General features: G+C 35.0%; 1 protein-coding gene across 25 annotated transcripts in view; it reads left to right on the forward strand.

The window, feature by feature from the left end:
* KCNMA1 (potassium calcium-activated channel subfamily M alpha 1) overlaps positions 1-17,144 on the forward strand; it is a 532,608-nt gene that overhangs the window by 393,720 nt on the left and 121,744 nt on the right. For all 25 annotated transcript variants that reach the window (XM_074907159.1, XM_074907158.1, XM_074907156.1 and 22 more), the window contains one exon: positions 8,088-8,197. In XM_074907159.1, coding sequence (XP_074763260.1) covers positions 8,088-8,197 — 110 coding nt within the window. The remainder of the gene's footprint in view (positions 1-8,087; positions 8,198-17,144) is intronic.

The raw sequence follows: 17,144 nt of genomic DNA on the forward strand, positions 1-17,144 counted from the left end.
AAACTGTTAGCTTTTTACAAATATGATCAGTCCTTGAGATAAGACTAATACTTGTCTTGGACCAAAGTCTACCGTGGGATGCATTTTCAATCATTCAAATAGATCAACACCAATCTATCATTTGCATTATGATTAAAGTACTGAATAAAACTCTAATTAATGAATAAAAATCTACATTAGTATGAACAATGAAAAAATGCACGTATGTCTTACTGAAATTAGAGCTAATATTAATTTACATATTTGATGTTTTATAAAACATACTTTTTTCATAATAATTTTAAAAAGTTCTTGCATACAGAAAGAACTGTGAGAATAGTTGTCTGAGGTTGTAAAATTTTTATAACACTAAGAATACTTGTTACCTTTGATTTAAGCAGATAATGGAATTGAGTAAAGAGGTACTGGATAATTTATAGTGCTTAAGGAAATTCAATTATAAGGCTGTAAATCTAAGAATTCACTCTTTGCTGAGAATGTGTGAACTGCTTTCAGCCAATTACTTCTCTGTCAGATTTTGATATCCATATCTAAAGGCATAATAAAACCAGACATTCACACCAGCAATTTAGGTGGACTGAAAGGGCATTACAGGTGAATGTGACGAAATGTTTAAAATACATTGCTTTCAAAGTACAACTTATTTTCAACTACCAATCAAGAATATTCTGTGTGTACTTTCTTTTTATTCTCATCTGTGTTGTTATAAAATACCCACAATGCTATGGAGAAGAGAATTTTAAAATTAAATGTCATGAAGCCCTGGAAGCGTTCTGAGCCTAGAGGAAGGCAGGAGTCCCTGTGTTAGATGAAAGTAGATGAAAACAGCTTGGCAAAGACTCAAGAAAATTGTCTTAGTGAAGATGTTTATTTTCTAGGAATTTTTTGTAAAACATTTCTCTACATGGCCTTCTAGGCATCTTCAAAGGGAAAAATTTTATATGTATTTTAGAACAGAAATAGGTAACAACTTTCATGTAGTTTACACAACACTTTATTTAATCTTTTGATACAAACCTTATAATTTGGTGAAGACCATTCAGAATTTCTGAGTTACATGCTCTTAGACAAAATACTCCATAGTGGGACACATGCTGAACCAAAAAAATAGGCCATTAGAATAAAGCCAAATCATTTTAACAACAGAACTAAAATATTCAAGTGCTATTCTGGAGAGATAATGAATAGATTTAACTCATTTAATTTACTGTACTTTTGGGGGGATTTTTATTATTTCATTAGATAAGGCTGTTTATCAAAGTAAGAATATGTCTAAAATATCAAATGGATGACCTTCTTCCAAACATCTGAAATTATTCTCAAAGGCTTTTTACTGTTTTGTGCTCTTTCCTTCGTGGTGATGAGCTGAGTTTATTCAATGCTAGCGAGCAGACTTTACAGCTGCTTCCACTGTGCTATAAAGGAATTTTCATTGTGTCACTACCTTAATAAAAAGATCCTAGGTCACACTACAACTCTAGCGTTATTTCTCTGTGTTGATAGTGAGACTTAGATCTTGACAGATGAGATTATATAGCATTATCAGGTTCAGATATACTCAGTCTCTTTCATGTAACTGTTAACATAATTACACTGAGAACCAAATGCTATGAACAAGATAGATCAGTTGGGGCTACAGAGCTCCTGATAATTACACTGCCAGGGTGTAGGGCTGGATATATTAAGGGTTTAATTTTTTTTCCTGGTACTACTAATGGGTGTGGTTGCAAGATGTATATTGGTTTTTTGTATCTCTGTCACCTTGTCTCACTAGGAAATGGTTTGTGTTATGTAAATATATTTGCTGATAACAACATTGTATCTATATACAGATAGAGCAGAGCAGAGGAGCATTGTGACTTAAAAAAAGATCCAGATGAAAATTAGATTTCTTCTCTTGGGATACACTATGTCATTTTCCAGCTATTCTTTATATAGGCTATTGAATTAGTGAGTGATTTGTTTTATGACTATTCAGGAGACAGAATTGTGGTGTAACCTAGTCAGGGAAAGGTAATCATGTGCTTACAGTACTAGAGAGGAACTTGGAAGATACAGATTCAAGTCACTGTGGTGATATGGCAGATTCTATGTGAGGTCCAACAGTTGTCTAAACTCTTTTTACCTTTCTTCTTAGCTGAGGTTGGAATAATTTAACTGTTTGTTCCTTTGCTAAAATTTCCTCTTCAGTTTGTAAGGTCTCTGAAGAAAAAAAATTACTTCTTTTTGTACCAACACAGCATCCTGTGATAATGTTTGCTATGAATTAACATCAAAGTCAAAAGAAAATGCTATGTACTTATTCTTAATAAGTGTATTCTTATTATAGTGCAGTCACCAGTAGAAGAGAGTGAATGATTCCTTGTGGCTGAATCAACCACTAATTGTGCTGTCTTACTATCTTTCTAGTGTTACACTTACTTATGTTGCTGCAGTATCAGCCTGAAGTATGTTAGTCATTTAACTTCAGGGATAAAAATAACAGAATATCCTGCAAAGACTTCTCTTTATGATCATGCAGGGGAAGTTCTTTTTCAAAGAAGGATTTTGAAATTAGTACCTCACTGACATGGATTATGGGAGAAACAGATTACGTTTATCTGTGGAATATTGCTCTATTAAAACTCAGGGTAACTGCAAGACTCGAGGAATTAGGAAAGAAATATTGAACACCAGACATTTTTAATAGTCTTTTCATTTCTAGCAGACCAGCAGGTACCGCCTTTCAAGAAATACCAAGCATGCAAACATCTTTCTCTTTGAAATCACAGGGAAAACATCATGGTTCAAGCAGAGATAAAATGCAAAAATAATCTTTAGTCTGTTATTAGCATTATGTTATAACATTGTATAGCATCCCAAATATCAGCAATTCTTTAAATTCATTAATCAACATTTCACGGTATCTTAACAGAGCATATCAAACATTCCGATCACTTCATGAAGATTGATTTAGCACTAATCAGTATCTTTGAAGCTTGATCACTGCTTTGTGAATGAGTTTGGTTTTTTCCAGTCCTTTCTTGGTCCTTGACTAAGGGTGAGTACTTAACTATAGGTCTGATCTGCAGTTCCTTCCTCCAAATCAAAACCATCTGCCTAAAGAAAAGAAAGCAAGGGAAGAAAGCAGAAACACGTAATGTATTTGTATATTTTTTTCCAACCCCAGGTGGTGTCAATCTAAGAAAAAGCCACAAAATAGACCATAAGTTACAAACATGTCCTTGCTATCATTACTCTTATTTTTTATCAAGCCTGCACTTTATGTTTTCTGTATATAAAGAGTTGCTGATCAGCAACATTTGCAAGCTTCGCATAAATAAAAGGGTTATAAAAAAATGTGATACAGCTTCTCTCTGTGTGGTGAAGAAGAATACAATGCAAATCCCTTTTAGCATCCCACATGGTCTCTGAATGGAGAAACAATTTCTGTGGAAGAAATTTCTCTTGATTGTTTGCAGCCCACTTGTCAGGGAGTGTATGATTTGGAACATCTCCATACTGCAATTTATTCTTTCAGTTGTTTACTTCTCCAGAACTAAAGTTACTGGTTACTTGGCAGCCTATCAACAGCAGAAGAAAATTTAAAAGAAATAAATTCATTGTCATTTATATTTCACTGTTTTCTTAAAGTTTCCAATCCTTCTGTTCTTTAGAACATTCTTTTGAAAGAGTGCCTTTTGACTAGTTTAACATGGGGGAAAGAGTGGTGAATCCCAAATTAGTAGTCAGCCTGTCGGATAAAAATGCAAACGTATAAAATACTTGTCAAAATAACTGCGGGATTCAAATTATTTTTAATATTGGAAAATTGTTTGTCCGAGATTTGTGTCACACCAAATTTCAATGAAAGTTATATTATACTATAATGTATTGTAATATAATAAAAAGCAATAGTATTATTTAATATATAATAATATAAATGTTATTTAATAATCTAACCATATAATCTGAAATGTATTTTATTTTTTCTTACTCAGATCATTATGTCAAAACACACTGTCCTTTTCTTCTGCTTAGTGCTGTTCAGACAATGATCCTAAGCATGTCTGAAACAGTAGAGAAGGTCTGAGTGGTTTAAATGAGCTGTGGATCAGGCTATTAAGGGAAGAAGTGCTTTTAAGTTGTAAAAGAGTTTGAAAAGCTCAGCATTATTATGATTATAGCATTTCAATACAAGCCACGTGTGGACATGGAATGAAAATGCTTCTTGAAGTTAAACAATTATCAGAGCTGTAGCTCATATATGCTGCTAGGGCCCTGCACTTCTGACATGTTCTTCTTCAAGCATAGAGGCTCATTTGTAATTCCCTTTCTGAAGCCTTTTAATGGGCTGTTGCTTTAATTCCTGGTAACGAATAATATAATCCAGGTTTTACTCACTGAGTTTAGTAGGTATGACAGTACTGCGTCTCTCACTTTTTTGGTACTGGCTATCCATAAATTGCTAGTTCAACATGGAATTGGTCTTTGTGTTTCTTAAAGCTTTTAAAAGTGGATTTTTTCTGATATGATTTAGACATTTTTTCACAGATTATCCTGATTAGTGGGAAGACAAGAAGTCTGTATGATTTAAGCATAGAATAAGTGACTGAGTTGAAGAAGGCAAAGAAGATAACCACATTATAAGCCTAAAAGAGGAGTTTGAAAGAGGAGGTAGAAACACTGCTGATGGGGAACTAAGATAAAGAACTCTATCAGTTAAAGCACTATTAGTTGGTGGCTCTGCATCCTCTAGTACATGTTAGCTAGGCAGCCTGACATTTCCATTTGAATAAAGAAGTTCAGAAGGAAATAGAAAGTAAGATATACAGGACATTAGCCTAGAGAAACAGTTCTGTTGATATTGTGGGTGATGTTAGGTAATGATATGGTAGAGAAGAGAAACAAAGAGGCAGAGTCAATGCCAGAGACTTAGGGAACTGTGGGTAGGGGGAGCAGGGATGAAGACAGTGCTCAAAAAGAGTGAAAAAAAGGAGTAGGAAGAGAAACATCAATGCGTTTCTATAGAATTCTTACTTCATAGGGTTTTGTGAGCTTTGTGATTTGGAACTGGAGTAAGAAGATGGAACACAGAACTATAAGCCTTTTAGAAAATATTAAGTGTTTAAAAGTGTGTAAGAAGGAACATGAAAAATTCGTTGTAGACTCTTGGGGAATGAATGGTACTCTGCAACAGTTATAGCTTTTGTTTTTAAAATGTAGTTTACTTTTACAGTTTGTGCTCATACAATTTTATTTCCTAAAGCATGTAAGATTTTGAAAGTTCCTAAAGATTTAGTTCAAAATATAAAAATATAAATTACTTAAATGTTTTGTTAAACACTATATGTTTTCGTCTGATTATACCTTGTTTAGAAGCATAATTTAGAGTAGAATAATAAGAAGCAAACCTAATGAAACAATGATATAAACAAACCAGTTAAAGAAAAAATAAGAATTAATATCCAGAAAAAAAAAAGTATTGAATTATATTCTTGTAGGCATGATTTCATTTTTAATTTTAAGAGGCCAAAAACCAGTTGCTGGTTACATTGTAAATGCATAGAGTATGTTGTGGGTCACAGACCTGGACTTTCTGGTGATTAGAGTATGCGCTTTCATTTTTCCCAACTTAGATTTTTATCCTGTTTTGAATTTACATGGTGAGATTTCCTTTAATCTCTACATGTTATGCAACAACCTCTTGCTTTAATGCTGTTTTAAAACAACTGTAGTTTGACACAGAGATAAATCGTTGCTTAAAGATGCTTTTCTCAATTTGATTTATTGCTGAGTAGCTGAAAAAATTAATTTGGACACCTTTACCCAAATCACTTAAATCCCATGTAATAATTTATTTCTGTGAATACTGACAGAGATGTACATTTATATTGCTGTTTGGATTATATATGTTCATAACAAACCCCATGCTCCTTCAAACATACCAAAATGCTTTTACCATAAAGAACATCTGGGCCTATGTTTTGCTGCCATAAGGCATTTCATATCATTAAAATCATTGACTGGACATTATCCAAGGCATTTGATATAGTGGGCAGTAATGTAGCTGAACAACATTTCAAAGCAGTAATAATTTGTTTATCTTATTGGACTGAATTCTTTGATAAGAATTTCTGAAATGCTGACAGGTCTCTATGTAAAAAAACCCCAACTGGCTCATACTTAGCTGGTTGCCATTACACTGACTCTAGGACTTTAGACAAGCAAGATAAGCAATGTAGATGAAAGCACTTGAGCCTTACCTGCAGTAATTTATGAGGATGTTTCACAGGCATCCTTTCCACCACTTAATTGGGCCTGGCTGCCGCTCTGTTTCCTGCAGAATTAGTATTGTTTCTTTACACAGTGTAGACTGAGCTTCGGGAGAAGCTGGGGATATCAGAAAAAGACAACTTATGAAATATTTAAGAGATATATAGTTGTCCAAATCCTTTCTGATAGCTTTGCAAATCTCTACCAAAAGTTAAAAAAACCAACAACTACTTCCTTATTATGTCAATATTTTGGCCTTCGTATCTGAACTCAATACTGTCTCACTATCTGCTCTGTAAGATTAAGACCATCATGGGGCTACCTAAACAGTGGAACTAATAATGTGTTTATTTTTTTGCAAAGAATAAAATATAGTTTTTAGACATAAACTAAATTACAAGATAAGTATTTCCATGATCTGAAAATCATGTGCTTTTTTTAAGAAAATTAAAATTCCAGCTCTCTCTGCCTTTTACTTGTTTCCTATTTGCTATCTAGTCAGGTAGACTCTGGTCAATGTAAATGTGGTAATGTGAGAAAAATAAATATATCGCATTGTTTTTGTTAGTCTGCTGTAATTGACATGTTTCTTGCTAATTTTATATATACTGTATTATCATACATTTTTTTGTGCTGTGTATAATTCTTGCAAATATGTATTTCTCAGTTCACACGATTATATAGCACAATAGTGAATAAGGCCAAAGAGATAATTACACACAGGAATGTCCCACTGTGGTTGAAATTTTTGCTCTTTTTTAATGTGATGTAATAAATAGGGAAGCAACTGTATCATGCGAAGCCTTAGATATTTCAAGCTGCTTGCCTGTGGTGGTTTCTTTAGTTTGCCTAGGAAGGTTTCATTGGGAATGACAGTCAAATCTCAAAGAAACTTTGTATGATGTCACAAATTACAGTACAGAGACCTGGGATTTCAACAGTGAAAAGCTTCAGAATATGCAGTATTTCCAGTCATAACAGCTAGCTTTGTATTTGCTCTCATGAATTATAGTGTTATTCCCGCTGATAGACACTAAGAGACTTGATCCACTTACCTTAATATAGATGTTTGATGCTAATCGGAAGACCTTACAGAGTCTCTGAGACATAAGCTTTACAAATATATGACATCCATGGACCCCAGGGCAGCAGCTGGAAGCTAGATGGGATTGCATGCACTTATCAGATATCACTAGAAACTTCTGCTTAGCCAAATCTGTTGAGCTTTTGATGGTGGTCCTGTAGCACCTCTGACTTGGTTTCCTTCATACCTTCAACAGTAAAAGATCTCTGAATTTATCGGTAAAGTTTTTCTTCAGTTGTTGTCCTAAAGCACTGATGACCACTAAGAAATTGTTTCAGTATATGTTTCTTATTATTATAATTTGCTTGTTAGTTACAGATTCAGAGAAGAAAAAAAAAATTTAAATAATAAATTTTGACTGCTGATCAACTCATAAATGAGGTGAAAATATTTGTAACATTGTTAGAGAGACTGAAATAACAATATAATGCAACCATTTCACTAGAGAATTTTCTGAAAGAGATCATTGAGAAACATTATTTCTCAAGCTCTGTACAACCTTATTTCACCTTATGCCAAATGCGCTTGCCAAGAATTAAGTGTATTATTTTTACATAGGATACTTGATTTACTGAGTACACAGACACTTTTTTTTTGACACTTCAGGAAACCCTGTGAAAATAAGCAATATTAATTGTCTAGTGTCTTATTTCTTAAAATTTGATTCAAGTTTAAGAAGTTGCTTGTAAATTTTAAAGAGAGCTTTTGGTTTTACTCAGAAATCTGCATCTGTGTTTCTTTGTTTTAGATTGAGGAGGATACGTGGCAGAAGTACTACCTGGAAGGAGTTGCAAATGAAATGTATACAGAATATCTGTCTAGTGCCTTTGTGGGTTTGTCCTTCCCTGCAGTTTGTGAGTAAGTAGAAATACATATTAATATATATATAAGTATTTGCCTTCTCTCAAGTGAAACCTAAGGTTTTGGCAGGAGACCTTTTCACACTGCTACAGTCCTAATGTTACTACATCAGATGGGATCCAATAAAATAAACATTAAAGTAATCATTGCATAGAAGAAACATCGTAATGCCTGTTTTCAGAAGAGATTTAGAATTAAGTGATTGTAAATGAAAGCATAAATGTTTTCAGTGTTGAACAAATTCATCAGCAATCCATTTAAATTGAGTTATTTACTCATAAGTGCTGTCCTATTGTTTATTCTGATGATTCCCATTCTTTGAGTAGTGGTTGTCTGCGTCACAGTCTTGGCATATGTCCCATTCCAAGGAAACTATTCATTAATTTAAACAGATGTAGTGGAGTCATATAAGCAGTGTGGCATCCAGAGCTCTGTGGAACTGGTTGCAAACACTTTTCACAAGTGAAATATGTCAGAAAAAATATGTCTATTCTGTAATGAGAAAGGAGTATTCGAAGCATATAGCATAAGCCATGCTACAACTTTATTTTTAGAGACTGAAAATCCTTATATTTGTCCTAGAATGATTTTGTGAATGAGAGATTTATATGCACAAGGATTCTATGATAAATACTGTGGCCACAAACGTAGTCAGGACAGTTTAGCACAGTCATGTTTCCTCCTCTGTTGGCATTGTTCTTCATTACAGCCATATCAAAAGATCACAACAAAGACTGTGGACAGCTTTTGCTAGGAACTGTTTGAATGTTTGAAAAGAAACAGACCCTACTCTGAAGAGTTTGCTGTCTAGCTAGATAACATGGAAAAACTTCTGCAGACTCCATTCTTAGAGCAGAAAACAGAGCAAGAAGATATAATCTCCTATGTAAAGGAGAATGATTGTGCTTCAACTCCTCTCACTTCTCCCACCATTTCTGCTTTTCACAGTAGCGTAAACATAGGTTGTGGCATAAGTATGAGGGAGCAACAACTCTTAGCCAAATGTTATACATTTAAAAATCTGTCTTTTTCTGGGATGTAAGTATTACAGGAGAGAGGCCAGTCTTCAATTTGCTAGTAAATTAAAGGGGCTCACAACCCATCCCTCCACTGTGTTAACAGCTGTGACTAGGTTATTGAGAGAAAATGATTATTACTATAATCACAAAACTTTGTCTGGGTATATTGAAGTAGAAATTTGCATTACATTCAGAATTAATGGTAATTCATGCTGTTTACACTAACTAAAATCATGAAAACTAAATTTCCATGCCAGACCATTGTCAAACATATTTGAGTTTCTATGTGAGTTCTTAGAAACATGTGACTGAGACTGTATTTGACATAAAGCTGACATTCATGTAACTGTGCTGGTAGAGTTGAGATTAAATAATCAACAAAGAAAGGGCATTTATTGAGATTTCAAAACATGTCTAAACTTTGGATCTCTCCTCAAACATTTCATTATCTGGAGGCTTAATTAACTGTGTTTCTTAGTTTAAATTTAAAAAAAAAAAAAGACATATCTCAAATTTTCCAACAGTTTAATAACTCTATTATATTCAGGTTAATTAAAGCACCTTGAAAATTAAAATGTAGTGTTACATATTAATGAGTCTGGTGCATAGGTGTTTTCATTGCTTTAAAAATTGGCTATTCAATTTCCAGAAGAACTGAAGGACAGTAAAAAGTCCATTGCATTGTTTTGTGAAGGGGAAATAAAATCCAGGCAGTATTTTATTTAAAAGTTTTTATTTAAAAAACAGGCTAGTGTGATCAACTATGCCCAAAATATATAGACTTTGAGAACATATTTTTGTAATTTAGCTTTTAAAATTAATGCAGTCAATGACATTTTAAAACACTGAAACTAAATGACATGTGCTGCTTCCTCTGCTTATTGGTCTTGATTGCCAGTCTACAAATGTGATTCTTTGGTAAATAGGCTGCCATGCAATCTGGATAACAAACATAAAGAGAGTGCAGAAACATCTCCTCTTTCAGTGGGGATGGGACAGTCAATATTTTTGAAGAATTTCAACCTCTTGATGTCAACATCAAGGTGAAGAATTGAATCGAAATAGAAGTTAACATCAGTCTGCACATAACACTGATTATATGTGTGTGTATTGTGTGAGCATATTCCCAACAATGTATTTCCAGTACTTGAATATAATTCCTATCCTTCTGTGCACTTGGATATTGTTGGACCGGGTGTGGATGATGCTGACTGAAGAGTAAACTATCCAAACTGTCCCCCCACTAGTGCACAGTCTTCTAGTGAGCCTTCTAATATTTACTAATACACAGCTAATCTTTGCCCAGGTTTTAAGCCCACCATTCTCCACTCAAAAATTTTCCTAGTGAGGCTAGCACATCTATGGTTTCACACTTGACCTAGCAGTGGAAACAGCATATGAAGGTTGCCCACTTCTCTTAATATATGTTAAATTGGGCCCATTTGCTGTTGGTTCTGTTTTTGAAGTCACTCATTCAATCAAATGTCATAGCCATGTTTTAATAAAAGCCAAAGTTTTAGAGATGTCATTACGTCTGTATTTGTGCAGCATATTGTTGCGTGGTTTATAGCTATGGCATATATTCCCACATTACTCATGAAGTTTTTTGCATGTTTTTATAACAGACCATTTGGAGAGCTAATCACAGAAGTCTTAGGAACTCCACTGTCCTGACAAAGGAGAACTAAGTTAGACAAGTAGGCAACACTCAGCACTGGTCTGCATTCTCTCCTAGCTCCACAACAGATTATTTATTTTCTGGATATATTCATAGGAGTAACACTTCCTAGTCTTAGAGTGACTCCAAATTAAGCTAGTCTTTCACAGAGCAAGGACAGCATGGACTATCTGTAACCGTCAAGTTCTTGCTTCTGTCTTTGGATCATTCTCTTCAACTAGATTTCTGACTTGTCTCCAAGGGTGAGATAAATCTGAGGCACTTTTGGACTCTTGAGACAGGCTACACAAAATATGACCAGTACAGATTTCTTCCTCTCAGAAGCAGTGACGCTGGATCAGTCCATACCTGTTAAATTAAGAGCTTTTTCCTGAACCTATGATTTTATTCAACATTGCAGATGTGTCAAATTTTAGACTCAACAAACATAAGCTCAGTTTAGGTAGTGGCCAGGCCAAAAGACAGCCTCTAGACTGACATGACTCTATGAATGAAGCTTTCCATCTTCTGAATGTGATTAAAATTGGACTCCACCTGATTCTGCCTGAGACTCTATATTTTACACTTTCCTCCGAGCACTCTCAGAGACTCTCCTCTGGGTCCCCCCCAGCAAAAGGTTGGCCACCCCCACTGCCTCTACCCAGCCAATAAATATGTACTAGACTCCTCAGGCACACCTGTGAGATAGAAAGAGCCAACACATGAAAACAGATGTTGTAAGGTCCCACTGTGCTCTCTAATTTCATCTCAGTGGACAGCAACTTTTTCACAAGTATGAGAAGGCTGCTTCAATAGAAAAGTGTCATAGATCATCACAGAGGACTTACAGCTTCCCACAGTTTGTTCTTCTTCAATGTGTTTAAAGTATGGAGGCTTATGGTACCCTTACCAATGCTTACACCATGGTTTTGGATAACCTGAATTTTACTACATTTGGTGCAAACAGTAATTAGTAGGTTAGTAATTACTGGACAAGTTTTGGTTTATTAATTCAAAACTCTTTATATGTCGCAGCTGTATTTCCTGTTCATACCTAGAAAACTATCAATACCCATGTTTATAATGGAAGCATGATTTATTTGTGCTTAAAACCTTCAGTAGAGCTCTTATAGGAACAATATCCTTATTTAGTCTTCTTATTCCAACATGATCAGCTTTAATGGGAACCAGAAAGAACAGTGGAATGAAAGTTTTGTTTAGCGGGGTAAGAGTTCACAAAAGTAATGAAAGACCAATATTTATGAAACTCCTTAGGCAAGTATGGATTGGAGTAGGATGTACTCCACCACACTTCACAGCACTTCAGTTGTATTTCACATCAGCAACCATCTTGTAAACCAAGATAATATTTGATGTGGGAATACAGAAAAAAAGCAATGTAGAGTTCTGCATTGACATTTCTTACCTTCAGTGTCTTCCTAATAGACTGACAGGTCAGCAACCAAAAACTGTTACATATTCAGCTCACGTTCTCCCTACCATCCTAATAATGATAATGGTATCCAGTACAGTAATCAGCAAATTTATTTGCTCACCTGCGCTTGGTCTTGTCAGCAGCCTGCCACGTCCCGCTCAGACGAGGGGGACAAGTGACTCAGATTCGCAAATCCCCAATTGGAGCGGACAACAAGTCTCCAAGTTCAAGCATTTATTAACTACCTACAATATACTAATTGAACACACGATAATTGGCTCAGTATATAGCAAGTTGTGGCGAGCAATATAATATGCCTTACATTTCTTAATGAAAAAAGGAAAAGAGGGAGAGGGAATGGGGGAATACAGATCACCGGTCTGGGTTCCTGCACTGATCCCACCAGCGAGGGTTCCAGGAGGTGGCCGAATTTTTTCTGGCATCCATCTTCTTCGCTTCACTGCTCTCTCCAGACGGCCGGGGGGCAGAGGGGGGGCAGGGAGAGGGGCAGAGACCACAAGCCCTTTCTTCCCCCCTTTGATTTATACCCACTTTACTTGGGTCCGTCCCCTAGGTCAACCCACATAGCTACGTATCCCATGTACAGGGAGGGGTAAGGTGTTTCATGGGATGATGTAATTAGCATGATCATGTCAGCCCTCATTAGCATATTGAGGGGTGTTAACTTCAATATGTATTTCATGGATAATGAAGCAAAGTTCATTCACCGGACACATGGCCCTTGAAATTTGCCCAGGTGCCCCAGAGGAGAGCCGTCCTGTCTCCACAGGGCTCTCTCCCGCAGCTACATCGGGCAGCTTTATCAGCTTCGGCCTCCACAGAATGCACCCTGTGAGTCAGTTTTGTCTTGCGAGTGTTTGAGGCATTTCTTCAATCAGCCTCAACTTTTGCTTTCCCAGGTTGTTTGTCTTAGTTTCTCACAGGCCTGGTTTCTCGTCTCTCACACAGCCACTGACTTAATCTGGTACAAATAATTAATTTATATGAAGTACTGTATATAGAGAGTAATATACGTCATTATGAGTGTTGTATGTCATGTTAACATGAGTGACAAAAGTCGCTCCACACACTCTTATATTATTTATATAGTGACTCATGAACCCACTAGAAAAGAGCATGATCTTTGTCAGAGTTCACCCATATTCTCTGTACGCTTTTGTATTAAAAGGTACACTGATATTCTCTACTCCTTCTTGATATCTACTTTTCCTGCTACCATGAATTTCTCATTAGCCTAGTAGTGTTACAGTCTGGGAGGTATTTTTTCCACTGTGATAGATTTAAAGAGTACTTTAACTTTTTTGATTGATTTATGCAAAACTTAGCCCACACAGTATGGTTTTTTATTATTTTAACTTAATTATTTACAATTCAATCTTACAGAATTTAATAGAAGGCTTTTTCCTTTGATCTTTGGATGATCCCAGAAGATCTCTCCTAAGAAAAAGAAAAAATGCCTTGTCCACAGCCATATATAAGTGGTATTCAACAAAAATATTGCTAAAAAATTTATTAGGTCTGTAGAATAGGTGCTTAAAGACCCATTCCAAATGCTCAGCTTCTGCACATGCCAGGGCTGATAGCTTCCCCCCCACACCCATCTATTACCCTGTTGGAGACAGGAAGCTAGTCAACTGTAACCTTCAACCATATCGTTTAAAGGTTGAGGGACAATAAACTTTTCCAGATACTTCTCATGATGAACCTTCAAGGATAAAATAGCCTCATATTGTGATTTAACAAAGCAAAATAAAAGAGATCAAAACTTCTATATATGGTATTCACATACATTTAGAATGTTGCCATGCAGGTGCTTCAGGCATTGTTTGTATGTAAAACTTTTCATCAGTTTCAAATCTCTCTCCAGTACATCTATTGGTTCCTGACTGACTAAAGAAACTAAAAAGTGCATTCCGACAGTAAGCATGAACAATGTTTTTCATGCACTGAATCTGGCAATGAGTATTGCTTTGTAGCCAGTGATTCATAACTTGCAAAATATAAAATTTAATTGTGTTTCATTTTCTTGGTCAAATGGAATTAGACCAGAAACCATACCTTGAATATGTAGTATCTCTGTGTCTCTTCAGGGCTGAGACTACAGTTAAAATTCTAATCTGATGTGGAACTGCCTGCTTAACCAAATCCTGTCTCGTAAACTAAACTCCTCACTGGCATTGTTCACTTTTCATTAAATTAATGATTCCATGATTTTAGTGGTTATTTCTGCTCCATGTCAATGTAGGAAACATAGCAATCACAGATCTTGAAACACCTGCATGATTACACATACATATGGCACAGCTATATTTTTTTCTTTCTTCTATGTTTCTGAGCTGGCCTGTTAGGGTTTCTTAACCTTTCACAGAATGCTTGAAATGTTTACTGTCTTTCTGAGGTGTAAATAATGTCAACAGTCATGTAAGATAAACAGTATCGTAAGTGGAAATAACTGTGATAGTAGTTAAGTACTCTTACTTTTTGAGCAAATTTTCCAGTACTGGTAACACGACCACCAGTGCCTTCTGTATTACGCATGTGATAGATTTCAGCTAGTGGCTTTCTATTTCTTAGCATCTCTTAATTTCTAGTTCCCCCTTGAATTTCTGTCATAATCTGTCCTGTAGCATACTTAAGATCCAGCAATTCTACTGCAATAGTAGAAATGCATGTAATGATCTAGCAAGACACCTGTAAAATACATCTCAAATATTTTAGCAAGACCTCTTGATAACAAACTTGGCACTTTACACTTGATCAGAGAACCACTTACATCAGTGCTTACTTCTAAATTTTTTAATAGTTACGTGAAATTCTGCTATTGGAGTAGTTGGTTAAATTTTTTTCCTTGCCTGACCAATACATGAATGCTGAGCACCTGGAAGAACCCAGCTATGGGTTAAAAGCAGAAGGTTCCGATGCTTTTGACATTTTGACATGACTGGAAATTAGCTAAGCCTGACATTAACAAACCTTTAAAAGAGATATGTGGATTATTATATATCTATATATTATGATAATTTCTGTTCCAACATACAAACCTCATTGACTGTACTGGTTTTAGACACTGCTGCTCCATAAAAGTACCTGATATTCTCATACTTCCAGCTCCTAAGAAATACAGATACTAACAAGCACCAAAGAAACCACTAGATGCAATGTGCATAAAAATTAGTTTGAAAAGAAGACAAAAATAATATATTTATGAAATAATTCTGATATTGTAATTTGCTCATCTTAAGATACTACTTTTTATCAGGAATTATATTCTTCCATGTATTTTTCATTAGGTAGATAACAATATGATCTATCCTATATCAAAATACTTTTGCTAACTGCAACTGAACTGTACTGTATGGAAGTAGTTGCAAATATTTTTTCTCTCCTGATGAGACTACCTATTCCTTTGTCAAATGTAGTTCAGCAAAAAATGTTCTAACTGACCCTGAGGAAAAAAGTGAATTATTTATGGTGTACAAAATTTTAGTTAAAAAATTTCTTTGAAAAGAAAAAACATTCTTCCAGTAGATTTCTAATTAATGTCCTTTTGTTAGTGTTTGGTACAAAAATTAATAATTAATAAATACCTAAGGTAGTAACTGCTCAGAAAGAATGATAATTTCTTTACATTCTAAATATCCCAGTACTTTCACATGCAAATAATACAGCAGGTATCTATGGTTAATTTATGCCAAGAATAGTCTTACCAGTAAAGGAGGATTTAATGTCAAAACCAATTTATTTCTCTCTGGCTAGACAGAAACAGATTCAAATTCTTAAGAGCCTTCCTTCATGACCACCTGTGTTCATCAGTAGTTTGCAGGTGATGCTGGCAGTTGAAAGTAAAATAGAAATGAATGCCTCGAGTAATGTCATTGACAATTCTTGTGGACTTCTATGTAATAATTCGAGATAAAAAGTATTCTCACTTTTTATTACAAGGTTCTTTATGTTTCTGTGGAAAAAAAGCAGGTGTAAGATCTTTCTCATTTTAATCATATGGAAGTACATTTGCACAATACAGTTTAAATGGTAAAATGTATTAATCCTAATTTTAACTGCATGGCCAAGTGCATGTAAACCTGTTTTACTACTTAAATATTTTTAGTAAATCTGTATATGAGAATGAGGTACTGATGCCAAATATTAGGGTAGTATTATGCTTATCTCTTCTTTTTTTAATATATTTTCTTCTTTTGATGCTGATAGTCAGGCTTCATTTACCTGTTAATATTGTGGGAGGTGATGGGCTAATCAAGAATTCAGTAACTATCAGGATTTTGTCTGCCCATTTCTGACACTGGCTGGAATTCTGGAGGTAGAATAAGACTTCTAATTCATTCTGAAAAAAAGTTAAATTCATTTTGCCCCTGGCTTTCTTTTTGTGTTACTTCCCAATACTGAGATACCACCTGCCTTACCAGATAAGAAGACTACAGTGGTACTTTTACAATCCTTTAAAAGGAAAACTTCTGAAGAAAAAATATGCTCAAGTTTTACATTGCAAAATTTAAGACAATGCAAAGGAAATGTTATTGTATATATCCTTATGTGATATTCAGCCTATTGCCTTAGCACTGTCAGAATCCCTACATCCATGCTTATCTCTAATTATTCTCTTATCCTGAAGAAATAGCAGAAATTAACTGTTCACAGTGATTTCTGAAACATTTTATAGAAATGGAATATTATTAGTTCAGCAGCCACTTCCATGTTTTCTGCTAAGTGTGTGACTGATGAAAAGTATGCAGAATATTGCTTCATTGGCTTAAGGAAAAAATTATTATTGAAATATATGCAAAAATATTAGTA

Source organism: Athene noctua, chromosome 5 (genome assembly GCF_965140245.1).
Source record: "Athene noctua chromosome 5, bAthNoc1.hap1.1, whole genome shotgun sequence".
In the NCBI taxonomy this organism is placed as follows: Eukaryota; Metazoa; Chordata; class Aves; order Strigiformes; family Strigidae; genus Athene; species Athene noctua.